General features: G+C 39.9%; 1 protein-coding gene across 7 annotated transcripts in view; it reads right to left on the bottom strand.

Moving 5' to 3' along the window:
* Window positions 1-25,319, bottom strand: part of LOC124613945 (serine/threonine-protein kinase Nek2-like) — a 71,963-nt gene that overhangs the window by 25,508 nt on the left and 21,136 nt on the right. For 6 of the 7 annotated variants that reach the window (XM_047142700.1, XM_047142704.1, XM_047142705.1 and 3 more), the window contains 3 exons: window positions 23,236-23,393; window positions 22,800-23,043; window positions 9,871-10,010 (listed from right to left, as the gene is read on the bottom strand). In XM_047142700.1, the coding sequence (XP_046998656.1) occupies window positions 9,871-10,010; window positions 22,800-23,043; window positions 23,236-23,393 (542 nt within the window). Of the gene's footprint in view, window positions 1-9,870; window positions 10,011-22,799; window positions 23,044-23,235; window positions 23,429-25,319 lie in introns of all 7 variants that reach the window. The other variant, XM_047142706.1, reaches the window with a different exon arrangement.

The following is a 25,319-nucleotide window of genomic DNA, read 5'->3' as shown; positions in this document are numbered from 1 at the left end:
TACTGACATGCGGGAGGAGTAAAAATATATCCCAGACTATCCATGTTTTTAGGGCTGACAGTGTAGTAGACAGTAGCACCCTGATGCTCCTGAAGGACTGAAAGGAACAGATGATGAAAGGTTCAAAAATGGTTCAAATGGCTCTGAGCACTATGGGACTTAACTTCTGAGGTCATCAGTCTCCTAGAACTTAGAACTACTTAAACCTAACTAACCTAAGGACATCACACACATCCATACCCGAGGCAGGATTCGAACCTGCGACCGTAGCAGTAGCGCGGTTCCAGACTGAAGCGCCTAGAACCGCTCGGACACACAGGCCGGCATGATGAAAGGTCATGCGGGTGATACACCTTAGGTCCTCTAAATAGACTGGTTCTGATTTGTGTCCCAGGTACTGACCAAAGGGCCATGTGTGAAAAAAAATTAGGGGGGGGGGGGGTACTTTCTAAGAAGGGTAGGCGGAGTTTCTTGCAGAGGGCTTTAAGGCACATTATGATCGGTACTTCCACCTAGGGAGATGGGAGGAGGGGGAGGGGGGCGGTTGAGGGGGTCAATGTTCCTCTTATGCAGAAATAACATAATATATTGGGCAATCATGAAATTGTCGAACAGCAATTGCATAGGTCACGAAGAGTTGGTACAATTGAAACTGAAGAGGCAAGGTCCCCACTTCGTCAAGAAACTGCCTGTGGGACTAGTTTGGAAGACGCCAGTGGCGAGCTGAACTCCACAGTGATGCATTGGGTCTAACAATTTCGATGCTGAAGGTGCCGCAGAGCCATAAACTTGTCAAAAATAATCCAAGCAAGACTGGACCAATCCCAAGAGTTGTGTGCAAGAAGCAGAGAGTGTTAAGTTTTTGCAATAAGTCAGTCTTTAGTTGACAAGCATGGGGCAGCCAAGTCAGCTTATTGTCAAAGGAGGAGTCCCCAATATCAGGACTGTGCAACAATGTCCAAGAGCTGCATGCCCAAGAAGAATTCTGCGTCGGGACAGACCACGGTATAATGACAAAAATGCATGACCTGTGTTTTTGCAAGAGAGAACTGGAAATCATGGGAAAAGGTCCAAGCAAAGGGGCTTCGGATGGTGTTTCAGTGATGGCATCCAGCTATGGCTACAAAGTGGAAGCAATACCAAATACAAACGCATCAATACTGAGTGTGTGGGAGACCAGAGGTCTGACCAAGGTCACTAGCCATTGATGGCAATGAGACCGAGTATAAAATTCACACGGAGCCCTACAGTATACCCTACGCTTGTACTACTGGAGAGCTGAATGAAGTATCAACTCTAACCTGGAACAACTAGTGGCATAAAAATTGACAAATCAAGATGGGTGGCTAAGTAAAATGTGATAGCAGCAGGTGGGGGTGTATGCCTTACATAGATAAAAAAAGACTGCAATGACGTGTTGGCATTTAAAAAAAGCCTGTTGGACTGCTGTTTCCAACCATACCAGATGTCTCTGATTGTCCCTCCCAGTATCCACACTGACAGGGAAGCAAAAGGTCATAAGGTTTGAGCACTCAACATAACTCTGGGCAACTATCCTTTCAAGCAGTCTGCAGAGCACATTGGTGAACCTAATTGGCCAGTAACTGTCAATGGATGTTGAGTTATTGTCCTGATTAAGGATTGGAATGAGGATACTATGAGCCAAATACGGTTAAGGCCAAGGAGATAGAGCCATTGAGTAACAGTCAGATAATGTATCATCCGAATGGAAATGCCGTCAGTGCCCGGGGTTATATCATGAGGTGAGGCAAGAGCCTGAAGCAGTTCGCTGTCCGGACAGTGACTGGTTCGTTATATAATTTGGCATGCAGAGGGACAAAGGAGAGGGGGCTGTCTTCAATATGTCACTTATGTATCCAGAAGGCAGCCGCATAAGAAGCAGACACTGACATTGTTGGAAAGTGGATTGTGAGGTGTTAGTCAAGAGCCAACATGTTCATACAGAGACCACTCAAAGGAAGAGGCCCAATGCAGTTGTGGATCTTTGGCAGCCCCAGAAGCCCAGGAAGGATGGCCCACACCTGGAATAAAGAGGCGTACATTTCCAGGGAGGAGACACAGTGCTAGACAGTGAGCATTACGACAAAACTGGTTAAAGGTGATAAGGTTGTTCTGTGAAGGACGTCGCTTGAAACATGCAGGACTCTTCAGCAATGCTGAACAGCTATTGCAATGTCTTCAGTCCACCATGGTAAGAGGCGGCGATGAAGGGTACCTGTAGAATGGGGAATGTCAGTTCCAGCGGCGTGAGCCATACCATTGGAGAGATCTCTCACAACCTCGTTGATGCTATCGGACAGAGAGGATCAAAGGTAACAGCAGAGGCATACATTTGTCAGTTAGTTCTTTGATGCAAACAACATGGTAGTCGGTCCATCTGGCGGTGTCAATGAAGTGACAGGACAATTGGAAAGTGGTACTGTCACAAAGATTGTCATTTAGTGACCAATGTACTGAATCCACGAGATTGAGGGAAGAGATCTATAGCTCAGAAGGTGCCTTGGGCAACCCTAAGGTGGGTAGGAGTGCCATCATTGAGGAGGCACAGATCATGATTGGTAAGAAACTGGTTAGTTAGAAGGCCCCTACCAGATGAAGTTATACCCCCCCCCCCCCCCCCCCCTCATAGGGACTGGTAAGCATTGATGTCCTCAAGTAGGAGAAAAGGGAGCAGGGGGTGGGGGAGGGGGGGTACTACTGAGCTAAGGTGGTCAACTCACCTTAAGTAAGTGGCCTGAAAGAAGTGAATAAACATTGTGAATGGTGATCCTGCGTTTGCATCTGCACTGTTATTACTTCCAGCATAATACAAAGGGGAATCCACTCTCTGACATCTGTGTGAACCAATGTACAAAACCCTCCAGATACCCCTTCAGGCCCAGCCCAGGATCACAGAATGCATGACAACCACAGAGCTTTGGGAAATGGTAATCAATGAAGTATATTTCTTGTAGACCAAAACAAATTGCAGGAGAAGATGAAATATAGTGTTGTAGTTGTGGCAGGTGACAGTAATATTCATTACAGTTCCACTGAATATTTATGTTATGGGTGTCAATTTAGGTGTGAAGGGTGGAGGATCACTGTCTGTTACTGATGGGAATGGAATCACATCAACAAGCATTGATTCACAATCCAACAGAATGGGGAGATCTAGTGCCTCTGGGGCCAATGGAGTAACCTTGTCCCAATTCTTCTTCTTCTTCTTCTTCTTCTCCTCCTCTTCCTCCTCCACCACCACCACAGCCTTTGGTGGCTGTGATTCTTGCAAGGGCCTAACTGCAACGAGCGTGGGGACAGATGAAGAGTGAGCAACCCTGGGACCCACAGGCTGTGCTTCCTTCTGCCATTGACTGGCATCGGGCCTCTGATCTGTGAGTTTCCAGGATGAGGGGTCCTGAGATGGTACCCAGTCACTAGTAAATGATGGAAAAGGAAGTGCTTCATGGGTGATGGGACGAAATGTTTCATGTCTTATCTGTGCACCTGGGCTTCAATTTTTTTTACAGGAGGACATTCCCTTCAAAAGCTACGATAAAGGCATCTGTATCTGTTCAGTTATCTCTGGAACCTTTCTGGATGCACAGGACAAAATGTACACTTTGCTGCTTGAACTTGTTTATAGCTCCATGTCTGTCTGAAGAGTAAGGCGATGATTCTTTGGACAATATTTAAAGAAGTGTGTGGAATAATGGTCGCTGGTATGTCACATACTTTTGTCTGCCTGAAGAGCTGTAGACTGTGCAGCAGGGAAGACTCAATAGCAATCCACTGCACATTTTTCCCCAATGACTCAGCTTCTCCAAATTTCTTGAATATGTTCCACAAAAAGTAATGGCTTTGTCACATTAAATGCACCCCCAGCAACTTGAGTACGTACTAGGTATTGGATAAATTGTTTTGGTTCTAGACATCTGGCTTGTGCCTATTCCCATGGGATAGCCAGGGTATGATTATAACTGTCCACATTGAAATTACTATTACTGTCTGAAGAAATGGCCGGATCACAACAGCAATTGTTTTAGTGTAATTTAATATGTTTCATGTGCGAAACACCTTCCCTGATGGCACCTACTCCAATCGTGGGCTCTCTCCGCAGGTGCCACCCAGTCGTAGCAAAGGCTATGTGGCACAATGTCTGTTGCTAGGAGTCCTGATGCCCCAGGACAATGGGCATCTTTTCCTTTGTCATGCATGGGCAACTAGCAGCTCAAGAATCAGCAGTGTGGCCCTATGTTGTCAGTGGGTCAACCAAAAGGGTACATAAGAACATCACTATGCAAGAATGGCTAAGACGTTGCTCTGAAGCCACGGTGTATATGTGGACAATAAACAAAAATTCCTGGGTTTTCTGGTTAAAAATACACTTTTTCCCAGACGAAAATATGCTTTTTCTGTGTTAAGTGACAGTATACTTTTCCTCAGAGCTGTAAAATTTATCATTCCTTTGAATGGTGAAAGTTTTACTTTTGCTTTTGTCAGCTAATCATAGTTCACGTCACAGGATCTCACCAGCCAATGACAACAGATATTCAAAGCACAGGACATATGATGTAGTCAGCCAGTGGCAAACATCACTGTTAAGTGAAAAACTCATGGTTTAAATTAATACACATATAGTATACCCACATGATAAGCTAAGCTTTCACATATAATATTGGTCTTTTCTGTGTGTTACTCTTTACAAACACAAATGTGCCAGTAAAATTTTAAACAATGGCATAAATGGCTGGTCTTCTCAGATCCAAATTTTTCAATATGGCTGGTCCTCAGGATACTAAGATTTGAATGAGAATCAAACGCTCAGTGATTTAAGAAATTTAGTGCACATTTTCACGGATAACAAAATTCATCTTTCATAAAAGGAAATTTACTTTGAAAGTAACACTTCTCAAACTGCCAGTCACAATATTTCCCTTGACCTGTTAGAAGTAGGTGTGTTTGAGTAGTTGCCAGAGAGCACCACAAAACATGGGTTACTGTGCTTGTGTAGCTACGATGATATATTCTGCTCATTAATGCCTTTGATCACATTTCTGTTTGGAATTTCATATGTACAGGGGCATCATATGACATGTGCAGCACAGCAGCATGTTGTTCGGAGAGGACATACAGGATCATTGTACTTACGACAATTGTTTCATTTCCTATCCAGATAAGGAATGCAAAATAATAAAGCAGTCCTTGGCGTAATATTCTTTTCAGAACTAGACTCTACTGCTATAGCCAAATATGTTGCTATTTGGTGACTTTATCATAGATTTTTTTTTTATTTTTTTTTTTTATTCGTAGTCTGCAATGCTGTTATGTAGCACTTCCAGTCAGGTTTACATCCACACAGCACTGCAAAAAGCTACTAAGAAGGAATACAAATTTCTTGGAAAAAAAGCCTCCAAAACAGATGTTTGTATACATCAGAACTAAGGACAATAAGTTTCTGATGACTTTTTCGAACTGTATAAAAAATTAACACAATTATCTGTGGAGCCAAGAAACCGTATAACTGGCAGTTTTTATTCAACTTCAGAAGTAAATATAAAGCCTTGTGGGGAGTTGCAATGATAAAACACAGTGTAAAGTCAAGCCTAGTGGAGGTACCAGACAAGTGTTGAGACATGTCTTGTGGTTGAAAAACATTATGTTTCGTGGATGGCAGATTTGTAAAATTCTGCTGAGGCTGTCAGTATATTTGAAACAAAACATTTTATTCATTACCACTGACCAAATTTGCCTGCTTCACCTTCAAGTGAACATTTACGTATGTTCGTAAGTATACAGCATTAAGAGTGCTTACAATATGACATAAAAGAAACAGGACATCAGAGAACATGCCAAGAGCATCAGAATTTCATAAACCATACTGAAATGCACAATTTGGCTTAAAGTGCACACTCATATGTCCAAATTCATACTGAAGTAGGTACCTACTTGGTATTAGCTTTTCAGTGCGGTTTTCAAGATGCCAATTTCCTTGGAGAACCAGTGCTGCATTATCTCGTGTTTGGTTCTTTCTTACGATATAATGCCAGAAAATGAAAATGTGCAATTTAAAGTCAGCAAACAGTTGAACCAGCCAATAGTGTTGTTGAAGCACTTCATTTCAAATAAACTGACTGTCTTTAAAGAAAAGAATATTAAAAGCCAAATTTCAAACAATGGAAACTCCAGGTAGGATTGTCAATAATGTAGGAAAAAGACAGATTGCTTCTTACTGTAAAAAAGACATGTCAATATGCAGACAGGCACAAGTAAAAGACAGCAACATAAAGTATTTGTAAATTGAAGGCAGATCACTACTATCAGCTGCAGTGGGACATTACTCACAATCAGCGGCGACAAACCAAAATGTGTACCAGAACGAGATTCGAACCAGAGATCCCCTGCTTACGACGCAGGTGTGGTAACCATTGCGCCATCCGGAACACAGCGTTATCGCAACTGCACGGACTGTCTCGGTATGCATCGTGGTCAATCCACACTCCCATTGAGCACCACCTATCTGTTGCGTCCTGCATGTGGATCTTCTACAGGGTGATACTTGTGGCAAGGGGGTGGGACTGGGAGTGGCATAGGGATGGATTAGGATGTTGTGGAGGTTTGGTGGGTGACAGAACACCACTTTAGGTGGGTGGGTAGTACCTTAGGATGTGTCTCATTTCAAGTCATGATGATAGGTAATCAAAGCCCTCACTCCTCTGTGGCTGGTTCTTTAGCAAACTGACAAAAATAACATCATTGTTCTGCAAGGCAATTAAAGCTTGATTGCCAATAACTTGAAAATAAAACAAAATCATAAAACTGCAACTAATAACATATTTGTCTTTTGTAATTGTTGTTGTTGTTGTGGTCATCAATCTGAAGACTGGTTTGATGGGGCTCTCTTTGGTACTGTATCCTGTGCAAGCCTCTTCATCTCTGAATAACTGCTTAAGGTATTCGTCTCTTGGTCTACTGCTAAACTGTTTATCATCCATGTTTCACTTCCATACATGACTACGTTCCGTTCTTCAGCCTTCTTCTGTAGCATCATATTTCAAAAGCTTCTATTCTCTTCTCATGTAAACTAAACGATTTTCATAACCAATAAATTGTGGTCATGCCTTAAAATTTGAAATCTGGTTCCAAAATCTGTCTTACAATTATATAATAAATCTGAAACCTTTCGATGTCTCCACATCTCTTCCATGTATTCAACCTTCTTTCATGAATCCAGCACCAAGTGTTAGTGATGATTACGTTATGATCTGTGAAAAACTCTATTAGGCACATTCCTCTTTTCTCCCCAGTTCTATTCAGTACTCATCATTTGTTATGTGATCTACCCATCTACTATTCAGCCTTCTTCTGTAGCATCATATTCTTTCATTCCTTTTCTTCAGTCCATATTCACCTACTATTTTTCCTTCTCTTTCTTTTCCTACTATTGAATTCCAGTCCCCCATCACAATTAAATTTTCGTATGCCTTAACTATCTGAATAACTTCTATTATTTTAACATACATTTCTTCAATCACTTCAGCATCTGCAGAGCCTAGTTGGCATGCAGACTTGTACTACTGTGATGGGAGTGGGCTTCGTATCTATATTGGCTACATAATGCATTCACTATGCTGTTCAGAGTAGCTTACCCGCATTCCTATTTTCTTATTCATAATTAAACAACTGCTGCATTACATCTAACTTCAATCTATTCATTTCCTTTTTTAAATTTTCTAATCTACCTACCAGATTAAGGGATCTAACATTCCATGCTGCAATTCAAAGAAAGCCAGTTTTGTTTCTCCTGATGACAACATTCTCCTGAGTAGTTCCCACCTGGAGATCCACATAGGGGACTATTTTACCTCTGGAATATTTTACCCAGGAGGATGCCATCATCATTTAACCATATAGTAAAGCTGCATGTCCTCAGGAAAAATTATGGCTGTAGTTTCCCCTTACTTTCGGCCATCTGCAGTACCAGCACAGCAAGGTAGTTTTCGGTTTATGTTCGAAAGCCAGGTCAGTTAATCATGCAGATTGGTGCCCCTGCAAATACTGAAAAGTGTGCTTCAGCTCTTCAGGAACCACATGTTTGTCTGGCCTCTCAACAGATACCCTTCCGATGTGGTTGCACATATGGTTCGGCTATCTGTATCACTGAGCCAAGCAAGCCACCCCACAAATGGCAAGGTCCATGGTTCATGCAGGTAATTATGTGAATATGTTTTGATTCAATTGATAGCTCCTGCCCACAGAAATCCATTTTGTTTTCATTTGACATAAGAGCTGCAAACAAAGAGAAGACAGCAAATTCACAAAACGTAAACATGGGTCATGTGGAGGTTATCCCTCTGTACCCCTACAATTGAGACTGCTCTGTGCATGCATGAATCTGCCAGCTTGAGCATGGCAGAAAATTTTTTCTGGGTAACATCTGGCTGCTTGCTGCTACTGCCTGTACAGCTAAGAGCCACACTTCAAGTGGCTGAAAGTGGGAGAAGGTGCCGCTCATATGTAACTTCAGCTATGCCCATGAGGGAGAGCTCACTGGCAACTGCTCAAACGAACCTAATGTAAACAGTTGTGAGGTCAAGCTAATCGATAGTAGTTTGTAGTTGTGAGGTATTGCATAGTCTTCATCTTAAAGCATTTGACACATTTTACTGTTGGCAGTCAGTTTGTTGTTGAAAATGGTACATTTCCTTGGCAATTAATTTTTATTTTATTTTATTGTTATTCTTTCAGTTATGTTTCATTGCTGCAGTATTACTCTATAGTAGCGGGATAAAGTAAAATTCTTTGTTAGGGTAAATCCTTATCAGTCAGAATTACAAAAATTTAACTGAAAACTACAACAATGTAAATCCACAGAATTCTGAAAAATTCCTGGGTTTTCTCGATTTTCCCTCAGATGAAAAAATTCCCCGTTTTTTCCCATATTTCCCAGTGTGTGTATACCATGTGAAGCACAGTTAAGAGACTATGCAAGTATCGTGCCCAGATGATCTTCAACACTGCACATAGTAGGTGCTATTTAATATGTTCTTCTCCAGTCACTCCACAGTACAAAAAAAAATTTGGAAAATGGTCAAACCCAGAAGGGGACAAAAAATTACTTCAGCCAAAAGATGACAAATCAATAAATATTCTGACAAAGGAAAGCAAAACATTGGGAGTAGCTGTGTCAACATCTACATCTACATCTACTTGGATACTCTGCAAATCACATTTAAGTGCCTGGCAGAGGGTTCATCGAACCACCTTCACAATTCTCTATTATTCTAATCTTGTATAGCGCGCGCAGAAAGAATGAACACCTATATCTTTCCATACAGGTTCTGATTTCCCTTATTTTATTGTGGTGATCGTTCCGCCCTACGTAGGTCGGTGCCAACAAAATATTTTTGCATTTGGAGGAGAAAGTTGGTGATTGGAATTTCGTGAGAAGATTCAGTCGCAACGAAAAACGCCTTTCTTTTAATGATGTCTAAGATTTTTTAAAGTACAAGGGAAATGACTGAAAATGTGAAATTACAAGATGTAACACTAAGTGGACAAAATAAATAAATGAATGAATGTTTTGGGTGGGGTGGGAGGTTGTGAAAGGGAGAACCTCCCCCAGTTGGCTTTGATACCTTTCCCTGTCATCTGTTATACATCTAGTACTAACTTTTCACTTTAATTCTGAGTAAGACTACATGAAACTATGTTCTGAACATGAAACTGTGTGTGAACACAGTTAATGCAAAAGCAGGGACATCAAGCTAAAAATCTGTTTCCCTCACAATAATTTTCCCACATTAATTTGGAAGTTTCATGAAAAATTATTAGTAGTATGTATTATTACTTTATCATTTAGGTACATACCTTCCTGCAATGATTTTCTGAGCTAAGTGTTTGATATTTGAACCCTTGAAAGGCGGCCTGAGGGAACAAAGTTCATAAACAATACACCCAAGCGACCACACATCAGATTTTTTGCTGTATGTGCCACCCATTATAACCTCCTGAAATAAGAGAGACTAATTAGTAGCAACTACCATTTACATATGCCATAGATTAGTCTACACAGTTCACAAAACCTTCTTCAGCTGTCAGGTGAGAGAATTCACCTGTGACACTTATTCAGCCAGCAGTCTGATACTGTAATATACATGGGAAAAATGCAGTGAAAAACATGTGTATAAAGTGGGTGATGGTACTAAATTATGTACCTGTATTTATAGCCAACTGGATAGACTTTTTTATCTATTGAATTTTATGTAACCAATTATAATATTTTTTAAACATTGATTACTTCCATTGATACATATTCATAGCCAGAACAACAAATCAAAGCCTGAGAGAGGGGGGGGGGGGATCCGTGTTTTTTTTCTATTACTTGTTTGGGAAATGAAGCCACATTGATCATCCTCTCATGTTGGATGCTTGGTACTGACAATCGGCTCTCCATGGTGGTATGGCTGTGTATGCTAACAATATTTTCAATATTCATATCAGCGAATTAAATTTATTAATTCACAAACACAGAAAAGAGCTTCCAACACCAGAAAGATGATTACGTCAAAGCCATGCCAAGCATTAGGAAAACTGCCTAACAGAAGTATTGTGTCTATTTAGATTTACACTTGGCTGCTTTGGAGTAACTAAATGTAGATTAAATTTTCATTTCGGTGTACCTAAGCTCAGATGATGGTCTTGGAAACTCTATATCCTGAACTGGAACCACCTTTATTATTGACATGGATGGAGCAAAAAAACTGTGTGTGGTGATTTGAAAGTGCATGTATAAGAAACAGTTAATATTGAGAGACAATTTAACTGATGATTCCAGATCACAGTGGATTAATTATACACATTATGAAAGATTACAAGCCTTCAGCATATGCAGATATCAATGACAAGAAAATTATTTTTGAACTTGCAAAACCACCCACCACTACAATAAACATACGCTTTTTCCTCTGTTGATTTCCCACGCAGTGAGACTACACCATACTGAGAGAAAGAGAGAGGGGGGGGGGGGGGGGGAATTTGGAGAGAGAGAGAGAGAGAGAGAGAGAGAGAGAGAGAGAGAGAGAGAGAAGGGGGGGAGGGGGGGAATACCAACAGCTTCTGCAGTGGCCAAAGTAAAAGAATTTGTACTGAAAAATCAATTTCTCAATTATTTTGAAGATGACATGTCACAGATTATACAACATAGATTTCAGAAAGGGAAGCCCATTGATATGGGAGTGTCTGCTCTGGTATTAAAATAGATGAAGAGCAAGAACCTATATCAATAACATTTACTGATTTAAGTACATCTGACTGCATATCACATTAAACCTTTTTAAGAAAGCTGAAGTGCTATGATGCTACTGGTGTTGCCCTGACAAATTTAGAAATCTGCCAACAGATCGTATCTATACAAGTGTCATGCAAACAGATGCTAGAATATAGCAACCTAAGGGAACCACTTTTAGGCCTCTCCTATTCCTAATATTCTACATGACTTGTGCTGCAATGAGCAGATATGTTTGATTGCATATGATACAACTTTATTATCTAGTCGATTTGAAGGTTTTATGTTAGGCAGCAAGAATGTCCTACTACTTCTGTAGAGGGCAGTGACACATAATTTTAATTATTAACAAAAAATTAGAAACTGGACTGTTACAGACATTATCTTCATCCAGCTGGAAGTAGTGCATCTTCGGTCAATATCTATATCTATATCAATACTTTGCAATCCACCTTACGGAGTATGGTACCCAATACCACTGCTAGTCATTTCCTTTCCTGTTCCACTTGTAAATAGAATGAGAAAAAAAAGACTATCTATATGTCTCCCTATGAGTCTTAATTTCTCGTATCTTATATTTATTGTCCTTGCACAAAATGTATGTTGGAGGTAATAGAAGTTTTCTGCCGTCAGCTGCAAATGCCGGTTCTCTAAATTTTCTCAATAGTGTTCCTCGAAAAGAATGTCGCATTCCCTTCAGAATTCCTGTTTGAGTTCCTAAAGAATCTCTGTCACACTTGTGTAGTGTTTGAACCTACAGTAACAAGTCTATCAGCCTGCCTCTGAGTTTCTGTGTGTCTTCCATTAATATGATCTGGTACAGATCCCAAACACTCGAGAAGTACTGAAGAGTAGGTCACACTAGCATCCCACATGCTGTCTCCTTTACAGCAGAACCACACTTTCCAAGGAGTCTCCCAATAAACCGAAGTCAACCATTAACCTTTCTTACTACAATCCTCACATGCACGTTCCATTTCATATTGCTTCTTTGCAATGTTACTCCCAGATATTTTAACGGCGTGACTGAGTCAAGCAGGACACTACTAGTGCTGTATTTGAACATTGTGGGTTGGTTTTACCTACTCCGCTGCATTAACTTGCCTTTTTCAATATTGAGAGCTAGTTGCCATTCATCACACGAACTAGAAATTTTTTGTATGTCACCTTGTATCCTCCAACAGTCACTCAACGATGACATCTTATTGCACATCACAGCATCATCAGCAAACAACTGCAGATTGCTGCCCACCCTGTCCGCCAAATCATTTATGTATATAGAGAACAACAGTGGCCCTGTCACACTTTTCTGGGTCACTCCTGAAAATTTATTATATTCAAACTGAAATTATGTTCCAGGAGTCTGCAGCAAAACGATGTTAGGGATATTGGTCTGTAATTTTGTGGGTCCAGTATTTTGCCCTTGGAGAAGTCACTCGCACTTTTTTCCAGTTGCTTGGATCTTTGCACTGGGTGAAAGATTCACAATAAGTGCAAACTAAATAAGGGGCCAATGCCATAGAGTACTCTTTGAAAAATTGAAAGGGTTCCATCCGGAACTGGTGACTTATTTGTTTTCAACTCCTTCAGTTCCTTCTCTACAAGAGAGACTGTTATTGTAAAACGTGAACTTTCACAGCTGGAAATGTCACAGTTAATAAAATGTTCCAGGCTATTATGTCGTGGTAAAATGGATTTCACCTCAAAACCCAAAGTTTCGTCCCCATCTGCGGACAGATGGGGATACTTATTACCATGTCGTGTGTGTGTTGGGGCTTATGGGCACTCAACTATTACTATGTCATCCATTTCTGTTCGTTGGTCACAGGACGGTATGGTTGTACAATTCTCCTGCATGAACAGTTTCTTGAACATGAAATTTAAAACTTCGGCTTTCATTTCGCTATTTTCAAGTGCCACACCAGACTCGTCAACAAGTGACATGAACCCATGTAGTGATTTTACATATGACCAGAATTTTCTCGGGTTCTTCGCCATATCTTTTTCTGAGGTATGATGGTCGTGGTAACTGTATGCTTTGGGCATAGATTTTTTTCACAGATGCACGAATCTCTACTAACCTTCGCTTGTTGTCATTTGCATGTTATTTTTTGAACCAAGAGTGCAACAGCCTCAGTTTCCTCAGTAGTTTCCGAATCTCATTATTAAACCATGGTGGGTCTTTCCCATCCTTAATCCATTTATTAGGCACATAATTCTTTAGACCACAATTTACCATCTCCTTAAATTCTGCCAATAATTTCTCTAAGCCTATCTTTGGAATTAAGTGACGTCAATACACTGTCTCAGTTAGATGCTAACAACTGCTTACCTGCTCTTTCTAGCAGAAGTACTCTCCTAGCCTTCTCGACTGACTTATTAAATTTCATAACCATAGTTGCTATAATGACATCATGATCACTAATCCCAGTTTCTATACTAATGTTGTCGATTAGGTCCGGCTTATCTGTAGCTACAAGGTCTAAACTATTTCCATTGCGTTTGGGCTACTGAGCTAGCTGCTCAAGACAGTTTTCAGACAAGTTGTTCAAAAATACTTCACATGACCGTCTTTATCTACCCCCTGCAACGAATCCATAAGACATCCCAGTCTATACTCAGAAGATTAAAGTCACCACCAACTAACTATGCATGATCTGGGTATTTACACACCACTGACCACAAACATTATTTGAATGACTAGAATTGTCATAGCAGAATTGAGTGGCTGTTAAAAACATCCAACAATTAATTTGGTTTCACCTAGAACAGTTATATGGCACTTCACTGTCACTCTCAACTTCAGCCTTAATAGAGACAATATTTTTGTCAACTATACCGAATACTCCCTCTCCTGTGGCCTCTAATCTGTCTTGCTGATGTACTTGTATGTTCAATGACTCACTAAATATCTCAAAGCTTTCCACTTTAGGCTGAAGCCAGCTCTTGCTTCTGAGAATAATTTGAGTATGAGAACTTTCCCAGAGGGCCGCAAATTAGGGAACTGTGTTATGAATACCTTGACAATTTACAGATAATATTGTGATAGTTGAAGTGTCTTTACTCTGAACGCAGTCTGACATCCTTTGCTGCGTATTGATTCGAGAGTGTTCATCAGAGTACCTCAAACTACCACATAGCCTAAAAAACCCTCATGTGCACTCTACTAGTACTCTGCTACCCGAATAACTGCTTCTTTCGTGTAATGCACCCCTGACCCCTAAAGGGGAGTCCTACAAACTCCAGCTGATAATACAGACCAGTCAAGACTGTCACAGAGTTGACAAATCCTTTGGTTGAGACCGTCTACTCAGCTCCAAACAAAAGGACCCCGATGAACTCTGGCAACAATGCTGCAAACTGCGAGAGCTGCTTGCATCTCATGAGTGAGGCCACTAGTCTTAAGCACTCCCACCAGCCGGCTATATGAATCGAGGATGCCTTCAGAAACCATGTGACAGGTGCCAACTTGAGCCACAACTTGCAGATGACTGCACCCTGCATGCTCAATAGTTGCAGGCAAGGCCACCTCCACATCTCGTCTTAAATTCCTTTAATTACATAAAGAAAACTGGGAAGCCTTCAATATCAGGCATGAAAACCACTTTACAATGTTCTAAAATTGTCAGTTATCCAAAACATGACAGCTTTCCTGTAGCAGGAATAAGTACGTTTAATATGTTGCCTCCTGAAGCTGAGTTCTCACTACTGGAAAAGTTTAGACCAAAATTCAGTATACTATTTAAAACGTTGACCTCTGTTAACAGTTAATAATTTTTTTAGACTGATGTCAGAGAGCGGACCTGTGGAACAGCTAGAGAATGCACCTAAATCTGATAAAGTTAGTTAGTTATGTTCCATGGATCATTTAGCACGATGTATCAGAATGACTGTAAATTAATTAGTACATACGGTTACATTCTGAACATTTCTAAGGTTTTTTCCCTTAATTTTCTCTCTCTCTCTATTTTACAAAAAGAAAAAAGATGGAGGGCTGTGAGTTAGTAATTCCTACCCACCATCTTCTACACATTACAGTAACAGAAATTCTTTTACAGAATAGGAGTTGTGAAGGGCAATCTTTCGCAGTTTGTTATCATTTCTATTTTGTTGTCTGTTAGACATTTTACATCACTGGGTAAGTCATCAAAAATTCTTGTTGCAGAATTGTAAGTCATCAAAAAGTTTTGTTGTAGCATTGTGCACCATCTTTTGTGCTTTAGACAACCTTAATGTGGAGTAATGAATGCCATTTTTCCTTCTGGTATTTTAATTATGTACCTCATTGTTCCTTTTGAACTGTAATGGATTATTTACAACATACTTCATGAGGGAATACAAACAGTTTGAAGCAGTAGTCAGAATGTCGGACTCTTTAAACAGATGTTTACAAGATGATCATGGGTGAGCACCACATATTATGCTTACAGCACGTTTTTGTGCAGTGGAGAAGATAAGTTACCCCAGAATATTACTCCATATGGCATTATTGAATGAAAACATGAAAAAGTGTCAACTTACTGATATGTCTCTCCCCAAGATTTGCATCAATTCTAAGTGCAAATGTGGCTGAACTAAGTTGTTTTAGGAGTTCTAAAAGATTTTCATCAATATGGATCCTTAAGATTTTGAGGTTTACATCCTATTTATGATTTCATCACCTTGCATTACACTTATTATTGATGTTCCTTCTCTAGATTGTCGCACAGATGACAAAATGGTAGATATCAAAATAGATGACAGAGGGAGAGAGAAAGAATTAAAATCGCACTAAAGAGGAAAGGCCGCTGGACCCGATGGGATACCAGTTCGATTTTACACAGAGTACGCGAAGGAACTTGCCCCCCTTCTTGCAACAGTGTACCATAGGTCTCTAGAAGAGCGTAGCGTTCCAAACGATTGGAAAAGTGCACATGTCATCCCCGTTTTCAAGAAGGGACGTTGAACAGATGTGCAGAACTATAGACCTATATCTCTAACGTCTATCAGTTGTAGAATTTTGGAACATGTATTATGTTCGAGTATAATGACTTTTCTGGAGACAAGAAATCTACTCTGTAGGAATCAGCATGGGTTTCGAAAAAGACGATCGTGTGAAACCCAGCTCGCGCTATTCGTCCACGAGATTCAGAGGGCCATAGACAAGGGTTCCCAGGTAGATGCCATGTTTTTTGACATCCGTAAGGCGATCGATACAGTTCCCCACAGTCGTTTAATGAACAAAGTAAGAGCATATGACTATCAGACCAATTATGTGATTGGATTGAAGAGTTCCTAGATAACAGAACGCAGCATGTCATTCTCAATGGAGAGAAGTCTTCTGAAGTAAGAGTGATTTCAGGTGTGCCGCAGGGGAGTGTCGTAGGACCGTTGCTATTCACAATATACATGAATGACCTTGTGGATGACTTCGGAAGTTCACTGAGGCTTTTTGCGGACGATGCTGTGGTATATCGAGAGGTTGTAACAATGGAAAATTGTACTGAAATGCAGGAGGATCTGCAGCGAATTGACGCATGGTGCAGGGAACGGCAATTGAATCTCAATGTAGACAAGTGTAATGTGCTGCGAATACAGACTGAGATTCATTGGGAGAATCCTAGGGAAATGCAATCCGAAAACAAAGGAAGTAGGTTACAGTACACTTGTTCGCCCACTGCTTGAATGCTGCTCAGCGGTGTGGGATCCATGCCAGATGGGGTTGATAGAAGAGATAGAGAAGATCGAACGGAGAGCAGCACGCTTCGTTACAGGGTCATTTAGTAATCGCGAAAGCCTTACAGAGATGATAGATAAACTCCAGTGGAAGACTCTGCAGGAGAGACGCTCAGTAGCTCGGTACGGGCTTTTGTTGAAGTTTCGAGAACATGCCTTCACCGAGAAGTCAAGCAGTATATTGCTCCCTCCTACGTATATCTTGCGAAGAGACCATGAGGATAAAATCAGACAGATTAGAGCCCACACAGAGGCATACCGACAATTCTTCTTTCCACGAACAATACGCCACACACCGTCATGTATGGATGTAGATGTAGTACCTCTAGATGTGCAGAACTGATTATGCTGCATCTTTTTAATATTGAAGATGAGACCACTCACAGAAAAGCAGTCAATGATCTTTTAATAACTTTGTTTACCATTTCTTCTGTTTCTGTACATATGTTTGGATTGAATACGATACCAGTGTCATCTGCAAAAAGAACTAATTGTGATTGTTATACAGGGTGGTCCATTGATAGTGGCCATGAAATAAGTATCAAACGAAAGAACTACAAAGAACGAAACTTGTCTAGCTTGAAGGGGGAACCACGTGGCACTATGGTTGGCCCGATAGATGGCGCTGCCATAGGTCAAACTGCGTTTTTTTTTAAAATAGGAAACCCCATTTTTTATTACATATTCTTGTAGTACGTAAAGAAATATGAATATTTTAGTGGGACCACTTTTTCCGCTTTGTGACAGATGGCACTATAATAGTCACAAACATATAGCTCACAATTTTAGACAAACAGTTGGTAACAGATAGGTTTCTTAAATTAAAATATAGAACGTAGGTACGTTTGAACATTTTATTTCGGTTGTTCCAATGTGATACATGTATCTTTGTGAACTTATCATTTCTGAGAATGCATGCTGTTATGGCGTGATTACCTGTAAATACCACATTAATGCAATAAATGCTCAAATTGATGTCCGTCAACCTCAATGCATTTGGCAATACGTGTAACGACATTCTTCTCAACAGCGAGTAGTTCCCCTTCCGTAATGTTCGCACATGCATTGACAATGAGCTGACGCATGTTGTCAGGCGTTGTCGGTGGATCACGATAGCAAATATCCTTCAATTTTCCCCGCAGAAAGAAATCCGGGGACATCAGATCCGGTGAACGTGCGGGCCTGGTACAGTGCTTCGACGACCAATCCACCTGTCATGAAATAGGCTATTCAATACCGCTTCAACCGCACGCGAGCTATGTGCCGGACATCCATCATGTTGGAAGTACATCAGGATTCTGTCATGCCGTGAAAGAACTTGTAGTAACATCAGTAGAACATTACATAGGAAATCAGCATACATTGCATCATTTAGATTGCCATCGATAAAATGGGGGCCAATTACCCTTCCTCGCATAATGCCGCACCATACATTAACCCGCCAAGGTCACTGATGTTCCACTTGTCGCAGCCATCATGGATTTTCCATTGCCCAATAGTGTATATTACGCCGCTTTATGTTACCGCTGTTGGTGAATGATGCCGCTTCGTCGCTAAATAGAACGCTTGCAAAAAATCTGTCATCATCTCATAATTTCTCTTATGCCCAGTGGAAGAACTTACATGACGTTCAAAGTCATCGCCATGCAATTGCTCATGCATAGAAATATGGTACGGGTGAAATCGATGTTGATGTAGCATTCTCAACACTGACGTTTTTGAGATTCCCGATTCTCGCGCACTTTGTCTGCAACTAATGTGCGGATTAGCCGCGACAGTAGCTAAAACACGTACTCGGGCATCATCATTTGTTGCAGGTCGTGGTTGACATTTCACATGTGGCTGAACACTTCTTGTTTTCTTAAATAACGTAACTATCCGGCCAATGGTCTGCACACTTGGATGATGTCGTCCAGGGTACCGAGCAGCATACGTAGCACATGCTATGATCACAATAGCCATACATCAACGCGATATCGACCTTTTCCGCAGTTGGTAAACGGTCCATTTTAACACGGGTAATGTATCACGAAGCAAATACCGTCCGCACTGGCGGAATGTTACGTGATACCACATACTTATACGCTTGTGACTATTACAGCACCATCTATCACAAAGTGAAAAAAATGGTCCAACTACAACATTCATATTTCTTTACATATTACACGAATATGTAATAAAAAATGGGGGTTCCTATTTTAAAAAACGCAGTTGATATCCGTTTGACCTTTGGCAGCGCCATCTAGCGGGCCTACCATAGCGCCATCTGGTTTCCCCCTTCAAGCTAGACGAGTTTCGTTCTCTGTAGTTTTTTCGTTTGATGCTTATTTCGTGAGATATTTGGCCCAGTCACTATCAATGGACCACCCTGTATACTAGATAGAAGACTATTTACATATATAAGGAACAGTAGCGGTCCTATGGCTGAACCTTGAGGAATTCCGTATGTTGTTCCTCCCTGGTCAGAATTATGTCCCTGGACTGTCTTGCTTGAATTACTATGTACAAGAGCGTTCTTTTGGTTAGATATGACATTATCCATTGGTTGCCTGCACCATAAATCCCACAAAATGTTAATTTATCTAGGAGAATACTGTGATTCACACAGTCAAATGCCTTAGAGGGGTCACAGAAAATACTAACTGGCACTATTTTATTATTTAATGCTCATAACACCTGGTGAGTAAACGTGTAAATGGCAGTCTCAGTAGAGCAAACCCTCTGAAACCCAAAATGTGATTTGCTAAGGATACTATTGTTGCTAAGGTGAGATACTACTCTAGAAGACATCATCATCTCAAAAATTTTGGAGAATGACAGCAGTGAAATAGGTCAGAAGTTACTGACATCTCCCTTATCACTTTTTTTAAAGAGGACTTTAAAAATGGCATATTTCAGTTTCTCTGGAAAAATGCCTTGAGTTAGTGATGCATTACATGTTTCAGAAAGAACTAGGCTTATTACATGGGAAGAAAATTTTAACACTCTATTGAAAATATCATCAAAACCAGATGAGCTTTTATTATTGAGAGAATGTGTAATTGGTAATACACTCACATGATTGGATTTTATGAAAGTTACATTTTCAACATGTTGCTGTTATTTTGCTCTTTAACTGTTTGTCCCTATGCTTTCTACTATACTTGAGAATTGAGTATTAAATACATTTGCTACCTGTGATTCATCATTTATACCCCTTCCATTCAGTTCAATAGTGATGTCTTGTTCTGTGGCTGGTTGTCCTGGCACTTCACTACATTTCATATAGCCTTAAGTTTGTTGTCAGAAGTACTGATTTCTGACCTTATACCCTCTCTAACTAATTTTTGTTTTTGTAGTGTGCAACTACTGCAGGATCCCTACTTCTCCTTGCCAAAAGATACATTTTCCTTTTCCTTTCACGAGATACTTTAATCTCGCTATTGATCCATTATTTTTTTACATGGCTGTTTAGTGCCCTTTCTGATTAGCTTATGTGGAAAGCTGTTTTCAGTTATATGGATTTATCATGGAATAGATTTAATTTTATGTTTGCATTTGCTTATTACATATTACATCCCATGTCATCTCCTGTAAACTATAAATACATTTGCCCTGCAGTCGTTACTTATCCTAGCTGATTTCCACTGAGAAGTATCCATACTGTAATGCATATGTTGTTTATCCTAGCTAACTGTGCATCATGGTCAGAGAGAGCATTTTAATTGCTTGCTCTGCAACAATATCATGGAAAGGACAGTTGCTACTCACCATATAGCAGAGATGCTGAGTCGCAGATAGGCATAACGAAAAGACTTTCAGAAAATGAGCTTTACTTTTGAAGAATGCCTTGTTTGCCAAAAGCTCACTTACCAACAGTCTTTTTGTTGTGTCTATCTGCGACTCAGCTTCTCCTCTATATGGTGAGTAGCAAATACCCTTTTCATAATATTTTTATATGCCATTCTGGATTTTCCATTGTTTAACTGCTTTCTGTGTGTGATAGACAGTACAATTAGGAATACAGATTCCTCATAAATAATTCGAAATTTCCCAGTGGGGATCTATATACAGCTGCAATTAAAAGTGAACTTTTGTCAGCTTTAATTCACAAGCACACACTTGTGTGTGCTGATCACTACAAAATCTACGTATCTCAATGTTTTTGAACATGTGTTCTGTCTTAATGTACGTAGCAACTCCTCCTTTTCCTCTGTTATTTCTGCATGGGGTAGGCTGAAATGGTGTAATCTTTTACATGTAACTTACGTAACATGCTTACACAGGCACATTATTATTTTTTTCAGACCTTTAAATTTTCCTGACAAGAAGCCCTTCTACCTTACTACTCAGTCCTGTAATATTTTGATGAAATAAGCTAACCTTAATTTTCTATGTGTTATGGACCATTTTGTGGGGCTCTTCTGTTATTTTCACTTCTTTGAAAACAGGGTTCCTAAATCCTGATTCTAACCTAAAAAATATGCCTCTCAGACACCAGTAAGCTCAAGGACCTTGATATGTGTGATGGTAGCTCCCCCCCCCCCCCCCCCCCCCCATATATTATCTGCAAGAAGCTCAGCCAACCTATCTGACCCTCTTTTATTCAGTTGTAGGCAATATCTAGTATATTCTCATCTCCCAATTGTAGCAAGTGGCACAGCAGTCATACGAGATTTCATTTCACTCAGCAACAGCCTGCTCAACTCAGTGTTCACACGGTTCACAGCCGCGTTTACCCAAGGATGGTCACAGCACTGCAGGACCTCCACAAAACTCAAATTTGTTTGTATAGCTGGTAGTCCCACTTCTACTGTCCTTTGCCACACTATTCCCTGCTCCACCAGCTGTAATAACCTGATCCTCTTTGCCACAATCTTGGCGCAAATTCTCTACATCCTCTGTCACCTGGCTAAGGCTAGCACTTGGCTTCACAGTAGTTGTGACCTGATATACTCTCACTAATTTGTTGGTTGGATGGTTTGTGGGATGGAAGGGACCAGACTACAAGGGCCATCGGTCCCCACTAATTTGTCCCATATCATCTGGCCTATACCCCTCCCATGAGTGCTACCTTGCAGCAAGGCTCTTCTCTTCCTACTCTCTTTTGGTAGTGACCTACAATGAGTTTGTTTGCTAGAAGTCTTCTGTACACTACTGTGACCTACTGCTGGGTTACACTCTCCCCCTCCTACATCAGTTAACAAGTCAAATTTATTTGTTATCGTTTGCTCAAATATAGGTGAAGTTAAAGAGCTGTTCTCCTTTTGGCCACTGTTTGTTACCTTTACTCAATCTCACAGATCTATTACTCCCTTTAACCTATCTAGTTCAAATTTCACATTATCTAATTCAGCCTGAAGGGTACAAATCTTTGTCTCCTGCTCAGTGATTCTGTTGTCTTTTTTGCAAAGCCTACAGTTCCATAGGAGAGCCTCGTTGAGTTCCCCATTCAGTTCCCCACTATAGTCGAACCAGTTGTTATATTATGACTAATTTTATTATTATTAATTTAAGATGCTATCACTTTTGACTAAGTAAACTACTGAATGCCTATGTCTCATAATTATTTAGCAAAACACTCATCTTACAAGTTTTATTAATATTTTAATATATTTCTACTTTATTTCTAATTTACTTAATCTACTTTATTCCTAATTGTATGTATTCTTGAAGTGTAAAATTGACATAATTTGTCTTTCCATGACTGGTGAATGACTAAGATTTGGTAATAAAGGCAGTAAAACATCTACTTCATGAAAAATTCTGTGTTTATAAAACTCAGTTTATGAAGTTTAAGCAAATACAGTATACTCACAGGACTCATGTAATAAGGTGTGCCAACAAATGTCTGACTACAGCTACTGTCACTATTTAGAATACGTGCCAACCCAAAATCACCAAGTTTTGCATTGTTATCTGAATCTAAGAAGACATTTGCTGGTTTCACATCTCTATGCAACAATGTTCCAGATGGAAGCTGGGAGTGGCACGCTTGAAGTGCGCGTGCTATCTGATAGAGAACACGCCATATAAATCCTTCGTCTAGTGATAAATTCCTCCTGAAATCAAATATAAAATAATTAGCTTCTATAAATCTAGTGCTGCAACATAACTTGGGAATCAAGGCAACTTAAATTAAGGGACATAAAAAGAATATTGCATATTAATCTGTCAAACAGTGTTGCAAAAGAAACAAAATTTAAATGGTAATCTCTCCACAGTTTCATATTAAAGCAAATTGGATAACTCACTTTATACATTTTGTTATAAGTACAGAGAGGTCACCTCCTGGGCACCATTCCATTATTATATATAAAGTAGCTGAAGTTTTATCAATTATGCGATCATGGTACTCGACAATGTTTGGATGATGTAGGCCGCTCATTAAATTCACCTCGGAGACAAGGCGCTGAGAACACACACGGATTTATCTATGTATGTCTTCTGTAACAAATGAGTCTTTAAACAAGAGGATGTAGACATTTATTTGTGGCCACAGGCTGCAAAGTTTAACAAATCATTTCAGTGTCATAGGAAAAACAAGTCACAAAAACAGAGCAAACAGTAAAAGTGTTTATACAAGTCCTTGTAACTGTTACTTGCCGAAAAATGCCAAATGAAAGAGATATTTTTGTTATCTACAACATTTTCAGCATTTCTTGAACACTATGGAGTTTTTGGATACTTTAACTCAGTTGCACTAGTATAGATTTAAAAGCAGATGCGGTTCACAATAAAGCTACTTATGTGTGGCTTCTTTCTCCTGAAGCCATTGCAAAGTCTGTCAAACATAAACCATTCCAGAAAAGTTTAAGTGCTGCTTGAAATCATAATTTTTTTATACACAGCAAAAGTTACAGTTACCAGTACTTTAAACAATGTGGTAAGTTACTCGGAAAAAAAGCTCTACAATAGCTCATCCAACGAAAGCACAGAATGGTAACCACTATGTGGGAAGCACAAATAGGCTCAACACACTTTCAGTTTATTTACACTACAAGGGTAATAAATAAAAAGAGAATTGAGATTTTAAAGAATAATTTGTCAAATAGAGTGGAACATTGTGCACAACACTCCTGGTGTGAATAAAAAATAAAATCTTTTCTGTATCATAGTCATAGGCTACTTTGAGAACTGTTTTCCTAAGAAATTAACCAATGTACCAGTAAGTAAGATAACATGCATGTAGACCCTATGTTATAATGGAATCAAAATACTGTGCATAACTAAGAGAGCATAACTTAATCATAGCTAACACTTGGTTCAAGAATCATGACAGAAGGTTGTATACATGGAAGGAAGAACCCTGGAGATACTAAAAGGTATCAGATGGTTTATATAATGGTAAGACAGAGATTTAGGAACCAGGTTTTAAATTGCAAGACATTTCCAGGGGCAGATGTGGACTCTGACCACAATCTATTGGTTACGAACTGTAGATTAAAAATGAAGAAACTGCAAAAAGGTGAGAATTTAAGGAGATGGGAACTGGATAAACTGAAAGAACCAGATGTTGCACAGAGTTTCAGGGAGAGCATAAGGGAACAATTGACAGGAATGGGGGAAAGAAATACAGTAGAAGAAGAATGGGTAGCTTTGAGGGATGAGATAGTGAAGGCAGTAGAGGATCAAATATGTTAAAACACGCGGGCTAGTAGAAACTCTTGGGTAACAGAAGAAATATTGAATTTAACTGATGAAAAGAGAAAATATAAAAATGCAGTAAATGAAGCAGGCAAAAAGGAATACAAACATCTCAAAAATGATATCGACAGGAAGTGCAAAATGGCTAAGCAGGGATGGCTAGAGGACAAATGTAAGGATGTAGAGGCTTATCTCACTAGGTGTAAGATAGATACTGCCTACAGGAAAATTAAAGAGACCTTTGGAGAAAGGAGAACCACTTGCATGAATATTAGATGGAAACCCAGTTCTAAGCAAAGAAGGGAAAGCAGAAAGGTGGAAGGAGTATATAGAGGATCTATATAAGTGTGATGTACTTGAGGACAATATTATGGAAATGGAAGAGGATGTAGGTGAAGATGAAATGGGAGATATGATACTGCGTGAAGAGTTTGACAGAGTACTGAAAGACCTGAGTCGAATCAAGGCCCCCGGAGTAGACAACATTCCATTAGAACTACTGACAGCTTTGGGAGAGCCAGTCCTGACATAACTCTACCATCTGGTGAGCAAGATGTATGAGACAGGCGAAATACCCTCAGCCTTCAAGAAGAATATAATAATTCCAATCCCAAAGAAAGCAGGTGTTGACAGATGTGAAAATTACCGAACTATCAGTTTAATAAGCCACGGCTGCAAAATACTAACGCGA

Source organism: Schistocerca americana, chromosome 4 (genome assembly GCF_021461395.2).
Source record: "Schistocerca americana isolate TAMUIC-IGC-003095 chromosome 4, iqSchAmer2.1, whole genome shotgun sequence".
Lineage (NCBI taxonomy): Eukaryota > Metazoa > Arthropoda > Insecta > Orthoptera > Acrididae > Schistocerca > Schistocerca americana.
This window is presented reverse-complemented; position numbering and strand designations above follow the sequence as displayed.